The sequence below is a fragment of the Nyctibius grandis genome, chromosome 2 (genome assembly GCF_013368605.1).
Source record: "Nyctibius grandis isolate bNycGra1 chromosome 2, bNycGra1.pri, whole genome shotgun sequence".
Taxonomy (NCBI): Eukaryota; Metazoa; Chordata; class Aves; order Nyctibiiformes; family Nyctibiidae; genus Nyctibius; species Nyctibius grandis.
The window spans coordinates 8,945,945-8,968,281 of NC_090659.1; the positions used below are offsets into that span (position 1 = coordinate 8,945,945).

Here is a 22,337-nt window from a genome sequence, read left to right on the forward strand (position 1 = left end):
CTTGTACCTTCAAAATTCACGAATCACTTGTGCAAAATTCGAAATACAAGTAACTCTGTTTCCTTAATTACATTGAAACATATCCAGTATGTGAACTTGGAAATAGTTTTGATTATTTTTTTACATCAGAGGAGTCTAACATTGGCAGCAACAGCCTCGAGACTGAGCACATCAGAGGTAAGTCTCTGGACTCTAGAAGAACTGTGCCACAGCGCCCAGGTACTAGTTGCTTCAGCTGCTGTACTGACTGTTGCGTGGTTTTCACCTCTTTGAGGAAGAGGTGGTGTAGCTAGCAGTATGATGCTGTGCCTTTTCAAAGACTTTTACAATGACCACATAATTCTGTTTTTGAAAATGCCTTAGTAAGTGTCCAGGTCCACTGAAAACAATGGCAAAAGAGAGATGTTTAAAACTGTGAAGGTCTTGAGAAGATGGTTTTTAAAATAAATGTTTTTTAGGAAGTTTATAAATACATTCTCACCATGACAGGGTTGAGCCAGCCTCAGGTGCAGGGCAGGAGTCAGCTGGCAGAAGGAAGCTTTAGTGTAGGCTCAGAGCAGTGATAGGTGATTCTAGGAGGAATCTCAGGAATGCACTACTGCTTTGAGGACATTAGGTAAGAAGAGGTTTAGAGCTGCAACTGGAAGTATTCTCTGATGGCTGATTTGTACCGTTTCAAGAAAGCAAGACTTTGTATTCAGGCTAGTAGGGATAAGGTGGATGTCTTACATCCCTTAAATAACCTTACAATGAAAACTACTAAGTTGTCTTTTTGGATATGATTTCTCCCTTAGGCAAGCATACTTTGCTACTTCCCTGTCTTTCCCCCATCCCAGATAAGACCATTTAATTTAAACATTGTCATTCTGATGCTCTGCTTTGTCTTTCACTACTGACCAATTCTCCATCCTCACATCTTTTTCCCTTCAAAGAACTTCTTCACAATCTGCACGGCTTCTCACAGTCCACCTTCTGTTTTGTCTATTGACTTCTACTCTAGACTGTACTGTCATTTTTTTCTTTTTTTTTTTTTTACAGTCTGCATTATGCTGCTTCTTTCCAAAAACTTTTCAAAAGTTGCCAGTTCTATGGTGCAAGACTCATGTATTTTCCTTTCTGTTTATTTGCTTGAAATAGTTGTACAGAACTGTGTGAAGTCATAGTGCTGTGTTAATATTTGTTAATGAAAGTATAAGGCTTTATTTTATTTGGAAGCATTATAGCATTTTAAAAGTTGAAGGTTTCTCCTTTGGTATCTTTGAAAGTCACTTCATTAATATTTGTATATTTAAGAGTCCTGACATCTGTCACTTGCGGTGTTTAAAAAGTTTTCTGTTTCAAATAAATGAATTTAACAAGTCCTTTTAGGTTCAGCTAGTATGAAGAAGTTTCCAAAAATATCTGACACTGTACAGTCTTGCATAAAGTTGTGTTCCCAGACAACTTCGTTGCTTGCCAGTTCTGACATCTATTGCAGTCCTCTCTGTAGTGTAATTAAGTTTCTGGTGAATGCCCAGTCTCTGAAGACAAGCTGGTAATTTTTTTTTTTTAATTTTGAGCTGCTTTTTGGATCGGTCCAAACATTAATTTCAGATTTTCTTATTTTGTGCTGTTAACAAATGTGTAATTATTTAAGTTTGACTAGATTTGTTCCTATAGCAAGAACAGAATGTTACTGAACTTTCATTTTTGATTTACATCGAATTAAAAGCTTTAACTTTCCTGTGTATCAAATACTATTCAAGTGGTCTCTTTCTTCGGTTTAGATTTTCTTTCTCTTTCAGCAACATAATTTGTTATATACTCTTCAAAATTAGAGTGTGAAGTTCTGAACTTACTAACATCAGTAAGAAAACTGCTATTTATTGAATATATTATGGCAAAACATTTGCCATCTTTGTGTGACCTCTTCCTGTTCCAGTCTGATCCTTTATTCACTTAAGCCCATTAACCTGTCAGTTGTGGTACCAGTCAATACTCGGCAGTACGCCACACTGTGAAAGATTTAGCTGGAACTTCTTTGACCACATCTTCTGTTCAGGAAAGTTTCTTGTCGTAGGTTTTGTATACTTTTGTTGGGTTTTGGTTTTGTTGGTTTTCCTTTTTTTTTTTTTTTTTAACCTTTGCAATGTGTTATGGAATATTTCTCTTCCTAAATATTTTAGTGAGCTCTTGGAAGTGGTTAACTAAATAATGTATACTGTGCATGTACACGTAGAGCGTAGTGGAAATGTCACAGTATCCAAGTCAGTCACTTGTTTTCTACCAAGAGGAAACAGCAAAATGGAAACTGTTTCAGTGTAACAGCAACACAAATAGTTTACATTGTTACTCAATTTTTTAAATAGTGTAAGAGAGAATGGAGTAAATTTTAAGTCTGAAATACATTATTCTGCACTGGGGGAGGGGTGCTGAAATGTAAACTTTCAGGACTGAAAGTTTCTAAGAGTAGGTTTGTAAAATAACCATCCTCTCGGGGTCCCTTCTAGTCTAGGTAACTTCTCATGGTACTTTTTTCTTGTCTGTTACTATGAACTGCAGAAACTCTTGGGCTCTTCTCACTAAAGCATTCAATGGAAAGCACGGTCTGTCCTCTGTGCCTGGCTACTCCTCTGTGTAAGCAAGCTCCTCAGCCATCCAGCCTTTCCTAATACAGGTATACAGAGTTGGTGCTTCTAAGTAGAATTGCTTGTTTGCTAGTTACTGGGTTTTATTTTGCGTAATTGATCTGACAAAAGGGAGGTGTAGGTTTGAAATATGACTAAGCAATGCTATTTACTAGAGTTGGAACTTTTGTTGGAAAAAGTGGAAAATTATCTCCTTTAAGAACTTGGAAATGTTTTATCGACTTTATAAAACTGTACAGTACAATAACTCCAACTTCTTAACATCAGTAGGAAACAAGTGAAGACAGGCCAACCTTGATAGGAAGCAGGAATGGGAGAGAAGCAAGTCACTTATTGGTAACCACAACCAAGGAAATTAAATATAATTTTAAACATTTTTTTGAAGACGGGGCAGAACTGTGCTTAAATGTTATCAAAATTTATTTAAAATTTTAGAAAAAGTTTTCAATTGTAAAGCGAATTAACATTTCCATTATAAGCATCTACCAAAGGCCCCAATCCATTTATAGTTCTCATTCATTTTTTCAAGAGAAAAATTATTGTGTTATTGTGTAAGCTCTTCCTTAGGACTTAAATGTACCTTCAGTGCAGCCTGCTGCATTGAGGCAGGATCAGTTTCCCCGTATGACTTAATTCTGCTTCAGGGCAGCAGGTTAGACTAGAGGTTACAGGTGCAGCATCCCTTCAAAAATTAACTGTACAGATTAACTGTCTCTATCTAGGCTTGACTAATTGTGAACCAAGCAATAGCGTGATGTGATTTGTAATGGCCAGGATATTAAAATAGGAAAATCAGACTACTGGACCTTTTAACAGTAGTATGAAATTATTAGAGTATCTTGCAAGAGCATAGACTTGGTAAGCGTTTGTCAGCTTCTATAAAAAAAGAAATAGTAAATCGTGAAGCCTCTTGAATTTAAACAATGTGTCCGATACCAGATTTGCTTTCATGGATGATTTGTTTATATTAACCTGTGCCTGTTTGCCTTAATGACTGAGGGAATAATAAAGCTGATCTGTTTGCTTTGACAAGAAGGCATTTATTGCAAGTGATGTATACTACAGAGGTATCTCCTTTGGAGGAGAAAAGCTCAGTAATCAGCAAATGCCCTTTTATAAAAAGTAATAAAATACTTAACTTTAGAAGTTATATTCATCACACTAACATTTTCCTGCTGAGCAGTGTTGTACAATTTTCCATTGCCAAAAGCTTTGGTACATGTCATGAATAATGTGTTTATATACACACTGTTTTCATGGGTTTGTAAATTTTTTTTACGCTATACTTTATTCTTTCCAACTTGAAAATCTACATTTTCTTTTCTAAGGAATAGAAACCAATTTTCAGAGTTCTTGAAATAGTTTTGAGTTTTATCCAAACCAGTTGTAGACAGGTAAGTGAAGGGAGAAGGGTCATCTGCAGAATCTCCAGGATCATGACAGGCAAGTCTTCTACACCCCAGCTGTGTCCCAAACTCTTTGAATTCATAAGCACTTTCTCTGTGACCCAGTTTTAGAGTTTTTTTAATATAAAAGTCTCAAAAGAAGAGATGGAGAGTATATTGTCCCGATGAAGGTTTTGCCAGAGCTGATATTCCCCATCACACAAATCTTATTTTATGAAACACTCTTATACAGAAAGTTTCACAACTACCAGTAGTTATCAAAAAGCTGTGGTTTATATATCTAAGGATAACATTCTAAAAATGTATTTCAGGTTATCCTGAAACAATTAATCATAGAATTTGGAAGAAATTGCAGTTAGTATTGCACTTTGATCCTTATGATGTTGAGGAGGACCACCATCATCATTTTCTTTAGGATTTCTCAGGGCAGAGGGGAGGCTTTAAAGCCTCAGTGTGAGAATGTTCACTGCTTAAAAGCTTGGATATTCAAATGATAGGTAGGACATTTGAAAGCTCTACCTATGGTGACTGTGTGAAAATGTAGTACAGGCTTCCATGTTAGTTTTATGCATGAAGTATAGTCTGTAAGAGGAGGAGGAAAAAAGAAAAAAAAAATCATTGTCATGTCCTGAAAATGAATGGAGGCTGGTGGAGTGTGTTAAGGAAGCGTCATTCATGCTTCTTGTATTCTTCGGTCCTTTTCTAGGCACCTGTTTTTGGCCAGTGTGGAAATAGGCAACTAAATGGACATTTAATTCTGATTCAATAGGGTTTGCTGGTATGTTAAGAAATAGAAGTGGAATGTCATACCTGAATAGTGTTAAAGCCATACTTCCATTTTGCTGTGATAAGAGTTGAGATTGAGAAGTACTAAAGAAGAAAAGAGAGGCTGTAAAAGCAGAAAAAGTCATTATAACAGAAGCCTTAATTTGGTGATATGTAAATTAAATCAATGTTATTCTGGTGGAAGAACAAGAAACTACATTTCTAGATAAATGGAAAGATTTCTTGTTGGAGCAACAAGTCAGATGTCCCAGGGAATTCCTCAAAATTTCGTTCTGTAGCTGGCCTGATTCTTCTAGTCAGCTACTGTGGATAGTGTACTGTATCCCTGGTGTGACCTAGGGTAACCATTTTAAGGACTCAATACTTTCCCATGTCTTTGATACGTTAGAGGCATGCGACTGTATCACACCAGAGGAGATGCATTCTTTGATTCTTTAATACAGGCAAGGTTAAACATCCCCTTCCTTCTCCCCTAGGAGATATGGAAGATGCAAATTTCAAAACAAATACAATGTTTATCCTGATTTTTGTCTTATCATAGATTGGAAGGAGAAAACCTGATACTTTCAGAAAATGAGAGAAAAAATACTTTTCTCACAGAACTGATTTTACTGATACCTCTCTTTTTACCACTTCCTCATATGTGATATCGCCTCTAGCCTGTGTTTTATGCAGGAATTACAATATAATTGTTTGCCTGAATTGATTTTTGTTAGTCTTTTGGGGACCAGTGTGTCATTGAATATCAGTGCTAAAGAGATTAAAAAAATATGAAGGTTTCCAAGTCATCCAACCCAAGTGTTTCAACAGGAGTCCATGTGGAATTTCACTTTATTATATTGTTGCATGGATGACAAGATTAAATGAATGCTTGTGATGAAGCTCATTTTCTTGTAATTTGAAGACAGTATTCAGTTTCTTGCTTGGTTTTGGTAGTATGAACTTAAGTTTAATTACTTAACGGGCTGAAGAAGATTCAGTACAAACATGAGTAAATACAAAGTATCAGAATTGCTTTAATATCCAAGAGCTTCACAACTAGGGAAAATGAGAATTAATTGTTTGAAATGTTTATTTTTTTGAAATAATGATAAATATCACATGGTATCTAGATCTGATTTACATTGATTCTATTTATAATCTGCAGATTGTTGCATTGTCATCATTGTTCACAAAGGTAGTGAAGTTAAATTCAAATCGGGTACAATTCGATAAGTTGATTATCTGTCTAGTGTAAATTGGCTTAACTCCACTTACTTTGATAGAAATATGTTAAGGTGGAACTCTTGAAATTCTGTCTCAATGTGTCCAGTCTCCAGCTCATCAGCTTTAAATAGGATCTTTTTGTAGTATTTTAGATCGTTTAAAAACTTGTTCAGCCTTATACACCTAATTAAACTTCTTACCTTTGATGTATCAAATAAACTACTTGCTTTAACTGTTTTTAAAGTATTTAATGTCACACTTAATTCAAAATACAAATAAACCAAAATAACAGGCATCTCTTGACACTACCTGCTGCATCTTTTAAATATGCCTTCAGTTCTGCTTAACCTGATTCTTTGAGAGAGGATTGCTAGTAAAGATGTCTAAAGAAGAGAAATCAAGAAAACTTTAATGACCTGTGGGGCACAGCTTCAAAGTAATCATCAGCAGCATAACTACTTTGTGGTGTAAATGCATTTCTAAGCTAATAAACAAGTGTGATGTAAATTTTCATTATAATAATAGAAAGTTAATTTATTTGTTGGAACTGTGATCTTGAAATCTTGTACACAGCAAAGTTGTCCAATATGCACAATATGTAGGAAATAGCAAACCTGAATTAAATCACAGATGAAATTAGTATGCATTGCACTTCAATGATTTGTCTTTGTTTTGTTTCTCTAATCAAAATTTCAGTTAATTTCAGCTTTGTTCTCTGCCTCCTCCACATTAATTCCATTGTCTTGATTTGCATCATTTGTAGCAGCTGGCTTCTTGTCAGTCTGTAGTTTGGACATTTACATCAAACAGCAAATTAATTACAGGAAAAGAAATCCCGATAGTACTTCTATGCTTAGAGGCTTTCACAATTAAGAAGTGAATGTTGCTCATTCTTGTGAAATGGAACATGGGGAAGGGGGCAGCGCATACTTTACAGGTACCATTATTTATCTCTGGAAGTGTGTGTCAGTCAGTTACTTGTACCTTCCCTTTCTTAGACCCTCCTCTCATTTGCTGTAAAGTTAAATTAGGAAAAAAATAGCAATTAAGAAAAAAAAAAGTTGAGAGATGTGTATTTTTGTTATAAGAGGCATAGCCTTAACGCATCTCAAGTGCAAAAGCCCTCTCTGGAGTTTATTGGAAGGCCTGCTTGTGTCATAAATATTGGTTCGTTTTCCCTATATCACATCTTAAAAACATAACCAAAAATGCCTGCTCGAATTTGTTCTGTCATTATTTATGAACTTATATTTTTCTTTCTCAAAAGAGAAATGAAGAGACCCTCTTAAAATCGAGCAACACATAAAAAAAGCGCATGAGTATGTTGTCAAGAAGATGCCCATAGAAACACGTTTAAAGTGCAAGCAGTCAGTGTTTAGACCCTCAACATGCTTTTCAGACATCAGCAAGTAATTTAGTCTTCTATCAAGTTGCTGCACTGTGTTAAATTCTTTTTTTTTCTTAATGAGCATTAGTGATGGCTAGAAGAATCACATTGCTTTTGTATTTTGCTGCATTTCTATTGTTCTTTAAAAAAATACAAAAGAACAAAATGCAGCATTCAAACAACTGTGGTGGGGAAATAGGCAAAGCGAGTGGAGGCGGGGGAGCTGGTATATGGTATAAACATGAAGGAGACATGCTCTGCTTAAGGTGAAATACTCTATTAAAATGATGGGCTAGTTTAGTCTAATTTATTTGCTATCTTCTATTGCTTATTTCCTGGTTTTATGTTGAACAAATAAGTACGATTTCCTTGGCTATCTTTTCAAGATACATGTCATCTCTGACTTTCTGATGTTTTTTGCTATCTTTAACTGAGCTATCTCATGTAGTCTATCTTTTCAATAGTACGTAGATCACAAAAGAAGGTAATACCTTGCCCAGCTCTTAAGAGAATATTGTATTTGGGTAGATACAGTGTCTGTTTTGTAGCAATATCTTTCATCATTTTCCATACCGTATTGTTAGCACAGTTTAAGAGCTCAGTCCAGCATTATTCCAAGGTCATTTTCGAAGTCCTGCTGTGATTCTGATTCTTTTATATTTGTCTCTGGTTTTGAGCTGAATATGAAATTTAGTGGTTTAGCTTTTGAAAGGGAAATTTAATTTACAACTTGTCAGTTTGCTTACAAAACGGATACCACTGTGAAGGATTCTCCTAAATATATATGCAGCCTTTCTCTTTTGTTCTGTGTTCATTTCTTTGTTCCCATGAAGCATGGAAATACACAAAAATCACTTTGAAAATCTAAATTCATCGCTGTCACTGCTGACCGTATCCTCTGGGCCTTCCAGGCAGCACAGGCCGTGCGAGGCAGCAGGTGGTGGCTGCACATGCAGGGTATCCATCCAGGAAACAACGCTTGCCTTCTCTGAGCATCCCTGCCCTTCGTCTGCCCGCAGAACTCCAGTTTATTGACAAAACTTGAGTAACTGCGTGTAGAAATGTTAGGATCTTTTTGGTTTTAAATAGAAAACCTCTTAAATTTGATCGTCTTACTTCCCATACATATTTTCGCATATACCACTTGTCTCTGTTTTATGGTGAGTAGGTGTTATGTGTAATTTCTGAAAGGTTTGTGATAAGTCAGCTATCATAGTCTTTCAAATGTGTGTTTAACTTCCAAGGTACTTCACGCATTTTAGTCCTGTCTAAAATGAGTAGTCCAAAATGACTGTGTCTGCTAGGCAGTGGGTTATAGCACGGCGTAGAACCGTTAAGTCCATTTGTGTCTCAAACTGTAATAACGACAGTATATAAAACAAGAAAACTTTGGATATTTGAAAGTAATTCAAAATACTGAGTCCCAAAAGAGGTGTTGCTGCAAATCTTTAGCTTTGACAGCTGAGATTTACTTCGGAGACTCAACAAAAGAGAAGCTAAGGTTTTTCTTGATTAATTTACAACTTTTTTCCTTATTTTTTTAATAGAGTGTGATCTAAGTATGAATAAACCTATTCCTTGTCTAAAGTGAAGTCTACTCAGTAGTCACATGGGCTAATCAGGATGAGATTACTGCTATAGAAACCCAAATTAAAATACAATGGCATTTACACACATGCAAAGGGACCTGAACCAGTGGTCACACAGAGGAACTGAGCACTCAAACATGCTTCATCCCAACCTGAAATTGTCTCTGGTGCTCATGACGCTGAGTGTTATGTTTGGAAAAGGAGCTCACCTTGCAAAGTTGCTGAATTGAGACATACTGTTAGATGCCTGAGCTGTCACACCCCTTAAGTCACTCGTTTTCAGTATCAAATCCTGAATGCATCATCATTAAGGATTGTGCTTTATTCTTTATAATCTACCCTGCTACTTGAACTAGGATGCCTCTTTGAATTTTTCTAGGAAGTGAGGAACCGAGATTCAAGTCATCTTTTTTAATAGTTTTTTTTAATACCACTGGAAACAATGAAGACAGTATTTATAGGCAGGGTAAAAAGTAAAAAAAAAAAAAAAAAAAAAAAAAAGTCGTCAAAGTGCATCCAACTGGTCTTTTGATTGTTTGAATTTTACTTGATAAAATGGGAGATTTCTGTCTCTGTGGCCATTTGAATGGTAGCACTGACTTTTGTTAAGTGCTCTAAAACAATGGATTTTTACTGTTAAAGTGATGTTTTTAGGTTTCATAGTGACTCTAAAATTTGTATCCTGGTTGAGTGAATTTCTGTTGCCCTTATTAAGGGATGGGAATGAGAAATTTTTAAGCATGGCATGATAAAATAGAGGTTATAATTCATTCTCCACTTTATACTTTCCCTGGAGGCCATAGATCTTTTGCTCTGGTAGTTTTATTGGCCAAAACAACCTGTTGACAAGCATGAAGGTTCTGAGAGACATTTTAATAATAAAATGACCAAATTCTATATGGAGAATTATTCTTTGGAATTTAAAACTTGTAGAAAGGAAATATACTTTATTGTATTTTACTTCTGTGGTTTTGGTGTATTTTTTCAACGATCCTTAATATTTTTAAATACAGGTAACGAATTTGGACATCCAGAGTGGCTTGACTTCCCCAGAGAAGGGAATAATGAGAGCTACCACTATGCCAGAAGACAGTTTAATCTTACTGAGGATGAACTTCTTCGCTATAGATTCCTAAATACATTTGATAAAGATATGAATAAATTGGAGGAAAGATTTGGCTGGCTTGCATCTCCCCCGGTAAGCTGTATATGCTAAGTTGGGTACATGTTCAGAATACCAACAATACCAAATTTGCATGCAGAAATTTTAAACAGCACTTTATTATGCACTGTGTAATGCCCCACCATATATTTCAAGTTGTCAAAACATGTCACTGAAATATCTTCCACAGATAATAGAAATCTGAAACAGTCTCCTTTTAGCTTCATAGCAAGCTCTTTTCCTATTATTTTTGCTACTTTTTTTTAGTAACTGCAGATCGGATAAAGCAGACTATAAAATTGTCTGTAATCCAACCAAGGATTGCTTTGGGAAAGTGTAAATTGTTCTGACTATTTACTTTATATAAATAATTTCTCTGTTACTGAGAAAGCACTTTCAGTAGAGTATAGTGTAAGTTAGTCTTCTGGTCTTCAACCTGTCACTTTTGTATTTACCTTTTTTACCCAAATATTGCACTGTACTTTCTATCAAAGCAACTCAATTATTGTAATTTCTCAGTGTGTAATTATTTCGTACTGGTCATAATCCACTTCAAAGAATTTTTTTAAATTGATGTCTAGTTATTTATTAATGGCTTTAGCAAATAGAACAAAGGTGGTATGTGCAGCAGTTTAATGTGGCTTATCAAAGCTATTTCTCACACAGATTTTAAAAAAACAAACCAAAAAACATATCCAGTGCTTCATTTTCTGAATTACTAACAGTAGGTATGATGCAGATCCCCATAACAACTAAACTGAAGATTTGATTTCATAAAAGGAATCTGTTTTTTGCTAAAGGAAAGTGTGATAAAAAGACCACGTTACCAATCTCTGAGCAATAATTTTTCAAGTGCTCTATACCTAACATGCTTCTACATCTTTAATTTTACATTGCCTGATAAAAATTAAGCTGCAGTTTAGTAATCAAAAATTTTTTGTGACAATACAGAAGTAAACAATTTCAGTTTGCATGTTAATGCCCTTATCTATGTTCCTTCAATCTTTGACTGTTTTACTTTAAATGAGGTATAGAAGCTGTGGGGTTTTTTCTTTTTTTGTTAATTCAGTTAGAAATTAAATAATTTTTACTATTGGATTTTTATTTTTTTCTTTCCTAGGGCTATGTGACTGAAAAGCATGAATCCAATAAGGTCATAGCATTTGAGAGAGCAGGTCTCATTTTTATTTTCAACTTCCATCCGTATCAAAGTTATGTGGACTACAGAGTGGGTATTGAAGCTCCAGGAAAATATCCTTTTCTTTACTGTTTTGCTTGTACAGAAATCTTCAGAAGTTGAAAACTTATTTCTTTTTTCTAATCTGAATGCAAACAGTAGTTAAAAGGTAAGAAAGCACTTACTTGTCATCAGTATGATCTTGCTTTAATTCTTAGTGTACAGCAAAAAACTAATTTAGAGATTTGCCTTCTTCATAAGAGGTCATTTTGTAGAAACCAAAAGTAAAAATTACAATTTAAAGACTATGTGTTAAGCTTTCCTTGTGATGCCTTGTTCTTTGGAATTATGTTGAGGCATGAAAAAGCAAGTAAGTCCTGCTTCTTAAGCTATTGAAAGTGACCACAGTAAGATGAGGCTGTGCACACAGTCACACAGGAAAATGCATTAGCTTAAACCTTCATCAGGAAGGTTTTACAATTTCTGTTTTATAACGGGGTGGACTCAGAATGTGCTCTTAACTCAGCTGAGCAGTAAATTATTACTCTTGAGTAATTGGCTGGTTTTGCATTTGTGTCCAAATTCTTAGCATTGAGGGAGATTCAAAAAATTAATGTTAACTTGCCAGAGGAATTTAATTTGCCCAAACTCAGTTTATTTCGAGTCCTTTGACAGACATACTCTAGTGAATCTTGTGGTGTCAGTTTAAAGCACTGCAATTCCAGTTTTGGCCTACTCTCTTCTTATTTATTAGCAATTTCAGGAAACTACTGCCATATTTGAGTTGCTTTAGTTCACCGTGTTACTCTTAACTCCTGAGCTCTACTGAATTGACCTACAGGGTCTCAGGAACTTAGCAGGATTCTGGTTTAGAAACATCAAGTCAAACCCACCTTCTTCAGTGCTTTCTTCTGCTACCTCTGTGATGCTACAGGAACTCCTGGCAAAGGCAGAATGAGGTAGTAAATTGCAGTAGTAAAATCTTAATCTGGTGTTGAGATATACCAATACCTGACTGTCATAGGCTTCAGGTATTCACCTGTTTGAGTTGATGCTACCACACTTCATCTGTCTTGTATGAAATTCTTTGAGTTCTGCAGATGGAAAAGGTGTAAGTTCAGTGTTAAGGACTATAACATGTGACAGAACTAGCATGACTGTGTGACTTTTTTGCTGTGATACTTATATGGATATGAGGAAATCCAATTCAGATTTTGTTGTTCACTTTCTGCCTTTCTTTTTCAGAGATGCTGCTAGAGGTTCCGTTATCAGAAATGCTTAAGAAATATTTTTTTAAATCTCACTCTTAATAACTTTTGTGCCACTTATTTTCTCTTTTTTCCATAGCACATCTTCATCAGGCTTATATTTAATTATGATTATATACAAAGGCTGTTTTCCTAACTTCATTTTCTGGTTTGTGCTAAACTAATTGAATACCTAGGCATTGTTTTTTCTGGGTGTGTTAATGCCCTGCACACATTGTTACAAAAATTCTACTCCGTGGCACTTAGAGCTAAGATGAGATTAAGCTGTGCTCAGGCCTCTGAAACTAGTTGGGCTTTCTTTATGTTTATGGAAATATTTTTATGACTGGTTTGTTGACTACATATTTAACACAAGCAGCCTTTTGGTTTTTATCAGTGCACTAAATTTTTCAGTCTTTTCAGAAACGTTTCATACATCTGTTTTACACCACCGGAATCACCTTTCTCCTTATAAATTAGGCATTTACTGTTTGTATAGGATCCTGAATGTGTTGCTTCTGTTTCAGCTGAGCCTGCTTTGTAGTAGCTCTTCTGAAGCAAATTGCAAAATTTCACTGGCTTTACTTAGCAAATCAAGCCCAATTGGGTTTCAATAAGTTGGTCTGTTGCTAGTTCACTCTTGGCATTGAAACAGCTTTTCTCTGTATCTTGGCCAGAAACAGTCATTGCTAATTGATTTTTTTTTTTAATTTTTTTTTAATGTAAGCAGAAACTAATTGGAAAATGTTTGCCATTCACTTAGTAGCGGATGATCAGGTATTTTTTACATCCTTTATGTTTACTTTGGTTCACTGAAAATCATACTGAAACTTAACAGCTCAAGTGTGTTCAAAACAAGTATGATATAAACAAGGCATACAGATGATGTTTCATATTTGCAGTTTATATTGTATTTTTTAATATGTTAGTGTCAGTACACATCCTTGTGTTTTGAGTGTATGCAGTATAATTTTATTTACATCATATATTATAGATAGTTTAAGTTTAAAAGGCCTTTGTTTAAAGCATAGAGATCCATATTAGCTTTTCATTCACTAACCTAAAGTTTTTATTGCTAATGGAACTGCCAGTTATCATCAGTGTATTTGATTTTGTTAAGGTGTTTTGTCTGACTAACCCCTCCTGCCCCAAGTGAACAGTGGATTTTGTGGTTCTCTGTCCTCGGTGAGTGACGTGCTCCGGTGCCCTTGGTGGGAGTGGAGGGCTCTGAATGCTGCTGCTGCTCTTCTCTGTGAAACATAGTGCACATGCACCTCCGCCGAGAGCTTTGTTCATTTGGTTAAGGAAGCAGCTGTCCCCTTGTATGGTGTTGTACTGTTTGCAACTGTGAGAGAAAGTAGTTCTTTTAACTTAGTGTTCTCACTTGGGAATTGCAAATGTAGAATCTTCCCATAAATCATCTTTTCTGCAACCTTCCCCTATTCATTTTATTCTGTGGCAGTTCAACGCGTGAACCAGGGGAAATTCCTGAAACCCTCTGGGAGGGAACTGTTGCCAGCTGTCTCTCAGCCTGATTTAACCTTGTGTTTTTAAGTCTGAAGTTAGAAACCTTCTCTTCCTTCCAGTATCTCGGATTCTGAAGATGCAAATCATTCTGAATAACATACGTACTGAGGCAGACATATCGCAAGAGATTGTGCAAGTTCTGGTTCTCAGAGCTGGTCTGAAACAATCTTTGGGTTTCAAAAGCTGCAGTGTTTTGCATGGTTGTCCTTCAAGGTGAACACAGCAGTGTTTCCCATGCCAGGAGAATAGAAAACCTCCTCTCAGCTGAAAAAAATATCTCATAGAAAAACTTTGCTAGAATTGGGCGTTTTTGTTTGAACAAATAATTTAGCTGCCCGAAATTTGTAGTTCTAGGTTGTAAAAGCAGATCGAATGTATCTTCATCAGACTTTCCTGAAACAAAATTTAGGAAGTTGCAATGGCTTCTGTTGATTGTTGAAATAAAAATCATAATATTTCTGCTTAAACTGTTGTACATAAAGAGGAGAAAATAACAAAGGGATGAAAAAGGAAAAGCAAGTTTAACTTAGGTCAAAACCTTTTCATTTGGCTCATAAGCACCTTTATTTTTTCATTCTGTCTAGGAGAAAGCTAAGCAGTACTGTATCTACCAGTTGCATTCTCAGTATCTTTTCATTGATAATGAAGACAGTAACTCTCCATTAACCCATTCCTATTTAAAAAAGTTTGCTTCTAACCCAAGGAAAACCCTGGAGTTATGGAACTACCATCAAGTGTATTAGAGAACTGCTGAAACCTTAGTAATAGCTGGTATGCAATGCACTTACGTGCTCATCATCATAATTGCTTATTTTCAGGAAACTTCTTCTTAATGAAACTAGATAGACCTAATACTTTGGCATTTGAATGGAGGAGATGTAAAACTGAAAACCAAGCTCAAAAGCAGAATCATGTTACAGCAGTTCCTTGAGCATCCTCTACTTAGCTGAGTAGTGGTAACGAACTGTATACATGGTCTTAAGTGACGTCACATCTGAGGTACTGCAGCATATGATGAAAGAAAGTAACTGAAATTGCCTCACTTCTCGCAGGTGAGGAGTCCATGTGTAATATTTGTGATTCTGTTTGTAGCAGCATACGCTAAAAATTCTCTACTCTATTCATAGCTCCTCTGGTTGCAAGATCAAAAGGCAAAAGTTAGCGTGTGGGTGACAGTGCTGTTCAGATTTGGATCTACTTTTTTTCTGTAGTGTTGGTAACTATGTAAGCTGTTAGCAGTAAACAGGGGCTAACTTACACTAGTTCTGTAATCTTTCTAAGACTGGTAAAAGTGAGACAGTTCAAAAGAATAGGATAGCATGATTTCCAGAGCATGAAGGAGATTGAGGCTTCTTTTAGTACTTAATTCAAGAAGGATTTGGCTTTTAGAACTGAAGGTTAAAGGATATCAAGTATTTTATCAACCACACAAGTCCATAGGAAGTCCACTTTATATTCCACCTAACTAGGAGAGTTATGTGCGTTCATTTCTTTTAGACATGCTAGGTCTTTCTTGGCTAAGATTTCTAAGCTATTAATCAAGAATAGCTGACTTGAACAGTACTTTGCATCAGGCAAACAAAACAAATCACAAAGTTTTCTTATTATATCAATATTTTAGAGTAGTGAAACATTCATAGTATAGAAACAATGAAGAACTGTTTATAATATCAGTTTTTAAATGAAAGATATCCCAAAGTTAACAGTCACTATTGCCCTCCTGTTCTTGCTTTCACCATCCTTTCTTCTTCCCTGCCAACATCCAGCAGGCTGAGTTTTAGTATCTATTTTGTTTAAATATGTCATGATTTTTAAATATTGACCAGCTTTCTTTCTAACTCTTGTCCTGCAATTAGAGCCATGAATTTTATGTATAGTTTTGTAATGGAACCTTTTAACCTGAGATTTTAAAAAAAAATGTGGCCTATAACTAGGAAATATGGTCACATATGACATTAAATCTTCAGAACAACTTCTCCACTCTAAGGAAGTCTTTATGATCCCTTTGGAACTTAAACAGGAAGCAGAAGTTTGTTGTTACTCTGGGTTTTTCTAAGAAATTGGTGGATTTTTAATTTGATACTGCGGCAGTTATTGAATAAGCCTGAAGAGCAGATTACTATAGTATATTGATTAAATTCTTTTTAATAAAAAGTTTATCTGAATGATATTGGGAATTGCAGGAAATGTGATGATCCTTCCGCTGCGTAGGTTTAAGTTTGTTTAGTGGATTGAATTAGTTAAATTAGTGCATGTAACACTTGTCATTAAATTTGCCTTTATTAAGTGGATGGCTTTGGCATATCAGTATATTGTAGTAATATGTATCACTAAGCTCTTATCATGTATAGCTTCTCAGATATGTTACCAGGTATGTTAAAAGATAGAGCTTCCTGCCTCTCTGGCCCACACTTTTATAGGCAGTCCTCTGTTCTGATCTCATTGAAAATGTCATTCTTCTTTCAGCTGTTCTTTATTTGTAGGCTGTTGGCGTAGCAAACCTTATTGTACTTTTAGAAGAGTAGTCGGTAGACATTACAGTCCTTCTGGTCCCACTTGGTTTGGAAAGTCCTTTTCTCAACAGTTGGCCAGTCAATAGCTGCATGAAGAGTCACAGCTGGCTTGGAGTCAGTTTTTCCTTCCCTTTTATACCACAGTCTTCTCTCTTGACTTACTTTCCTTGACATTGGGTTGCTCCATTCTACATCTTGTTCTCCTAAGATTATGTACCCTAGTGTGAGATATTCAAGGACTGAGACCTTAATTTTATATGTGAACGTGGAAGTCTGTAAGTGTTGTTGAGCAATACGAATTGCTACTGGCTTATCTCTGTATCTTGACATTTCGTGTTGTCATATACTGCTAAAGTGCAAGCAGGAAGAAAATGTCATGGGAAAAAATGGTTACTTCGCTACAAATATTGCCATTTTTACGTAACATAACATATCAAAGCATTGTTATGCTAGAGTGAATAAATACCAGAGTTGTACACTTGCTGGTGTGAATTTAGGGTGCATAAAAGACGTTTGAAGTCAGAGCTGTCCGTAAGTAAATACCTAGATGAGACCTGAGGTATCACAAATATTGTCGTCAAAATGGTACAAAAATACACTTTTTTAAAAAAATAAAAGATTAATTCAGTCTCTCTGACATTTTCAACCTGCACCTAGAGCTTCTAATGAGCAAATAAGGTCACTGGAATGAGTCACCGGCGTGCGGTTGCTGAAGGCAAAGGCACAGCTTTGCAGGCTGCTTTGAAGTGCGGTTATGTAGCTGTCCCTGCCTGTTAGAATTCAGGGGATATCTGGCACGTGGAGAGAAAGGACTTAATTTAAGATCAGCCAAATGCCAAATTCCATCGAGGTAGTTGATACATTATGGTTAATAGGTGTGAATAAGAAATATAGCATACTAATGTGGGAATACATCTCCGATCTGTGTAGGAAAAGATGCAGGTTTCTAGAACTATGAGTGTGTCTGACTATAAGAGCAGCATCTGCTATTGCCTGATTTCTGTTTCATTATGTGAAGGAAAAAGGAAAACATTTCTATGCTCATGCTGGAATTTCACTTCATAAATTATGCTCTTTCAGAAGACTTTTCATGAGAAACAGGCAGCTTGAGCTAACAAATTATTTCTGCCTAATTTGCTTCAGTTTTGAGATAGATGAATAATAATCATCTAGGTCACCTGTCTCTAGTTCTCTGACTGTAGATAAAATTTTGAATGTTAACAGGGAAACCATTCATAAGTTTCCATTTTTGTTTTTTTTTTTTAATACTGACTATACCTTTCTGTGGGGCAGTGGTTGATTCCAAGGCCTGTCTGCAGTAAAAATTCAATACAGAAACCTTCTTTCCTCTATTCAAAAGGAACATGGCTGAAAGGAGGGAGAAAGAACAGGAAAAGGGGCTTAAAAATTTCAGAAATAACTCCTTTCCCTTCCATAAGATCCCACTCCGATTTTTGTTAAACAATTTTTCTGCAGTGTTGGAAGTCTCATTATAATTAAGCTATATGTATATATACCTCCCCCCGCCCCCTTTTTTTAACAATGCTTGTTACCTTGGCACAAAAGTAAATCAGAATTTTATGTTCATGATTACCAACTAATATGGATTTACATATCTATAAATTTACATTTGTCTTAAACAAAAAGCATCCATATTTGATTGAAGCAAAAAAGGTACAGTACTCCCCCCTCCTCCTCAGAATTGTACCATGAGTTGAGTGCTAAATGGCTTCAACTGTCTTCTAAATATCCTGAGCTGAAGTTCATCAGGCCAAGGTGTTTAATTTAATTAGAAAATTAATCCAAATATTCTCTAATATGCTTTTTCTGCATTTTAGGTTGACCCCTTAGTCTTCTCCAAAATTAGGAGTGTGTGGAGAGGAGGAGCAGCAGTACAGTTCATCTTGAAATTAATAATGCTTGTTTTTTCAGTGGAATTCAAGAATTATTAAAAACAAAAGGGCCTAACCACTTCAGACTCTTTACAGTCCTCTTGCATCTCTACTTTCCTTCATCTTCCCTGTGTTTATGATGCATTTAATTGACTAAGTTCTTGTTTTCTTTAATCTGTCTTAATAGCCTATATTTTGCCCCTTTAGCTTTTGTATTATTGTCTTTGTATTCTTTTATGCCTACCTTGAAAATGAGTTTCTACTTTCTATAGGCTTCTTTCTAGGATACGAGGTGAATGAAAAGTTCATTAATTAGCCATATTGATCTGTGGCCGTTTCTCTTGTTCTGTGTGCATATTAATAATTCATAAATTATGCTTGTGCCTATAGCTTGTTTTTTACAAAATTGATTTCTTCAAGAAATTGCTGGTCTTTGATATCCTTTCCCTTTCTTTCAATCCATCATGAGAGATTGTCAGTTCTACAGCTGTTGGTGTGCCTGGCTTTCCTTTTTCTCGTTTTGTTTCTTGTCTCCACTTGTTGCCAGGATCTCTTCTTTTATTTTACAGGTAGTATTTTGGCAATGAAAATTGCTGCCAGGATGGCTTATCTGTTCTTGCTTTCTGTAGGGTGAATATATTCCTTTGATCCTGGCTTATTACTGTTGCCTTTGACTTCTCAAACCAGCTAGTGCCTTTGTACATGAAAGTCATATGTCATATTCATTGTCATCCTGGTGACTTCTCCATCTGGGCGCTTTTTCCAACAGCTTCTCTACATACTTTTGAAAAACAGGCAATGAATAGCATTCTCTACCAGGTGTCTTTCGCTGTTGGGAAAATGTAGATCGTGTTGCCACTAAATTTAATCTAAATCTGAACTGGAGTACCCAATGGGGATGGGGATTATTGCAATCTTGGTACTGCTTTCCTAGCTACAGGTCTAACCAGGGAGGTGGTGGAGTCACCATCTCTGGATGTGTTTAAAAAAAGACTGGACATGGCACTTAGTGCCATGGTCTAGTTGACATGGTGGTGTCAGGGCAATGGTTGGACTCGATGATCCCAGAGGTCTCTTCCAACCTGATTGATTCTATGATTCTGTGAATAGCAGAGATCTTGCCTTTCCTAAGAGAAACTTGTCCACAGTGCTGACAAGAAAGTGTTGGAACAGGTCGCCCAGAGAGGTTGTGCAGGCTCCATCTTTGGACATTTTCAGAAGCTTACTGGATAAAGCCCTGAGCAATCTGATCTGACCCTGTAGCCGACTTCCAGAGGTCCCTTGCAGCCTAAGTCATTGTTGTTCCCATCCCTATGATCCCATCCTGTGACTTGTCTTTTCTCCTTGACTTGCTTATGATATTGTGCCCTACCATTCTGTGGGTAAACTCCTGTGGTAAGTGTAGGTCACCTTTCTTGCCTAGGTGAGCTCTCTTCTCTCATTAACTTACAACTTTTTATCAGTGTTTTTCCTAAATAGCAGCTTTTCACAGCTTTTTGTGTTATTGCTATCAGAAAAGTTCTTAAAGAGGAGTAAATGTTAAAAAAAAAAAACAACAAACACAACAAACAAACAAAAAAAAAACCCACAAACACAAATCCACGACACCCAAAAAAACCCCCTCCACACCCACAGAAAACTGGCTCTGAACCATGAACCAAAGCATGGTAAGGGTTGATGAGGAGGAGTATTGCTCCAAAAGTGTACTCCAAAGCCCATCTTAAATATTAAAGTAGACACACCTTCTGATTCCCCTAGTCTCTCACATTGAACATGAGAATCCAGTGAATGCATGGAGTAGAGGGAAGTTCAGTATATGCTTGCTTTCTGTCCTGCAGCTGTACTAGTAAAGGTAAGTATCAGTTCCTTGGTTCTGACTCTCCACTCCCAGTTCAATATGCATGTCTAAGCATACAAGAGGTAAGTCACTTAGTCAACAAAATGGCACTTTTAAAGCATTGCACTTCACTTTTTCATTGTATATCTATTTCTGTGTGCAGTCAGTTTCAGTTTTGAGCAGAGATGGTGAATTAACTTATTCTATGAGCTACCCTGAATTGAATTAATTAGATTTTGATTTTTTCTTGTAATAACACTGGGTTGCATCTTCAAGGGCAACAGATAAACACACAGCTCTACCTATGAAATATAGTAAGTTCTCAAAGTGAAACCAGCGAGGGTTTCTCTTCTGTCTCCTGAGACAGATTCACCTAGAGGAAAAATAACATGATATCTTATATCACAGAATCACAGAATCAACCAGGTTGGAAGAGACCTCAGGGATCATCGAGTCCAACCATTGCCCTGACACCACCCTGTCAACTAGATCATGGCACTAAGTGCCATGTCCAGTCTTTTCTTAAACACATCCAGAGATGGTGACTCCACCACCTCCCTGGGCAGCCCATTCCAATGTCTAATAAACCTTTCTGAAAAGAAATTCTTCCTAATGTCCAACCTGAACCTCCCCTGGCGAAGCTTGAGGCTGTGTCCTCTTGTCCTATCGCTAGTTGCCCGGGAGAAGAGGCCGGGCATATCTGAATGTCTGGTTGTACCTAAAAAAAAAAAAAGAGAAAAATGTGCCTAAGTAAAGAAAAAATGTAATTTCAGATAATATGTACTCTACTGGTGTATTTAAGGACACTTGCACTTCTGGTGGTGATTGATAACTATGAAAGCTTCAATTAAAATATGAAACCTACATCTATGAACGTCATATTTTGCCTTGTGTAGTTTCCAATTTTGAATTGCTGAAAAAAACAGGAGAAGCTATTTTTGTGTTTAATTTTCTAAATCAAAGTAGTACAAGGAAATCTTGATGTGTTAATGATAGGTTTCTAATCCACACTTCATAAAGGTTGCTCCTTAGTAATTTGTAGTTTTCTACATTGTTGACTTAGAGTGACTTTTTTTAATGAGCGAAGTTGAAAAGACTTGTATATTCAGCTGTTAAATGCTGGTGTGTGTTATTCTACATTACTTTGCCAGTTTATTCAACTTGACCTCTGAGAATCCATTTATTACAATATTGAAGATCATTCAGCTTGCATGCTAGTTCCAAAACAAGGCTAAGAAGAAATGCTGGTACAGTATTTGAAAGCCGGCCTTTGATTTTCATCTAAGATGGGCAAAAGTATTTTCCAAGATTTTGAGGGTTGGATTTGTCAAAATACATCCAACACATTAAGGATTTAGAAGTTTTTGTCTTATGCCATCACTGTACACGTAGCTAATAAACTAAGCATGCTAAGAAGCTGTTTAACACTTGGCATCAGATGGAGTCAGCCTTGGTTTGACCACTAAAGTGGCCAATACTTTAACATTAAAATTACAGTGACTAGTGCTCCAGCATTTTATTTGCATGTTCTACTGTCACTACTGCTTCTTAATGTTTTTGCAAGAGGTAAAATCTGAAAACACGCTGCTTTCACCAGGATATATATATTTTTAACTTTTAGAAGAAGGTATATAGAACATCTAGGCAGACATGTTGATTTAGAAAGTTTTTAGTTCACTTTAAATTGGGGATGTTTTTCTGCATTTGGGGGTTTATTTTTTAATTCTTCCTTGAACAGTGCTTGAACTGTTTTAATTCAGTGTCTTGTTTCAATAATGATAGAAATTTTCAGCACTTTGGTATTACACAGCACTGTTAATGAATGAGGAAAAAAAAATTTTCTTTTACTCTACTGTTTTATAACTTGTATTAGAAAGAGGAAAGCCTTCCTGTAATATCTGTTTCTGTATTAGAGTGCTGGGTCAAAGTGGATACAGAAACTTTTTAACTTTTTCCATAAGAAATTTTATTTCCTTTCTCC

The 22,337-nt window shown here is 36.1% G+C and overlaps 1 protein-coding gene across 1 annotated transcript in view; it reads left to right on the forward strand.

The window, feature by feature from the left end:
- Positions 1–22,337, forward strand: part of GBE1 (1,4-alpha-glucan branching enzyme 1) — a 163,611-nt gene that overhangs the window by 122,307 nt on the left and 18,967 nt on the right. Inside the window, exons 13-14 of the mRNA XM_068417950.1 lie at positions 10,015–10,199; positions 11,284–11,412. Coding sequence (XP_068274051.1) covers positions 10,015–10,199; positions 11,284–11,412 — 314 coding nt within the window. The remainder of the gene's footprint in view (positions 1–10,014; positions 10,200–11,283; positions 11,413–22,337) is intronic.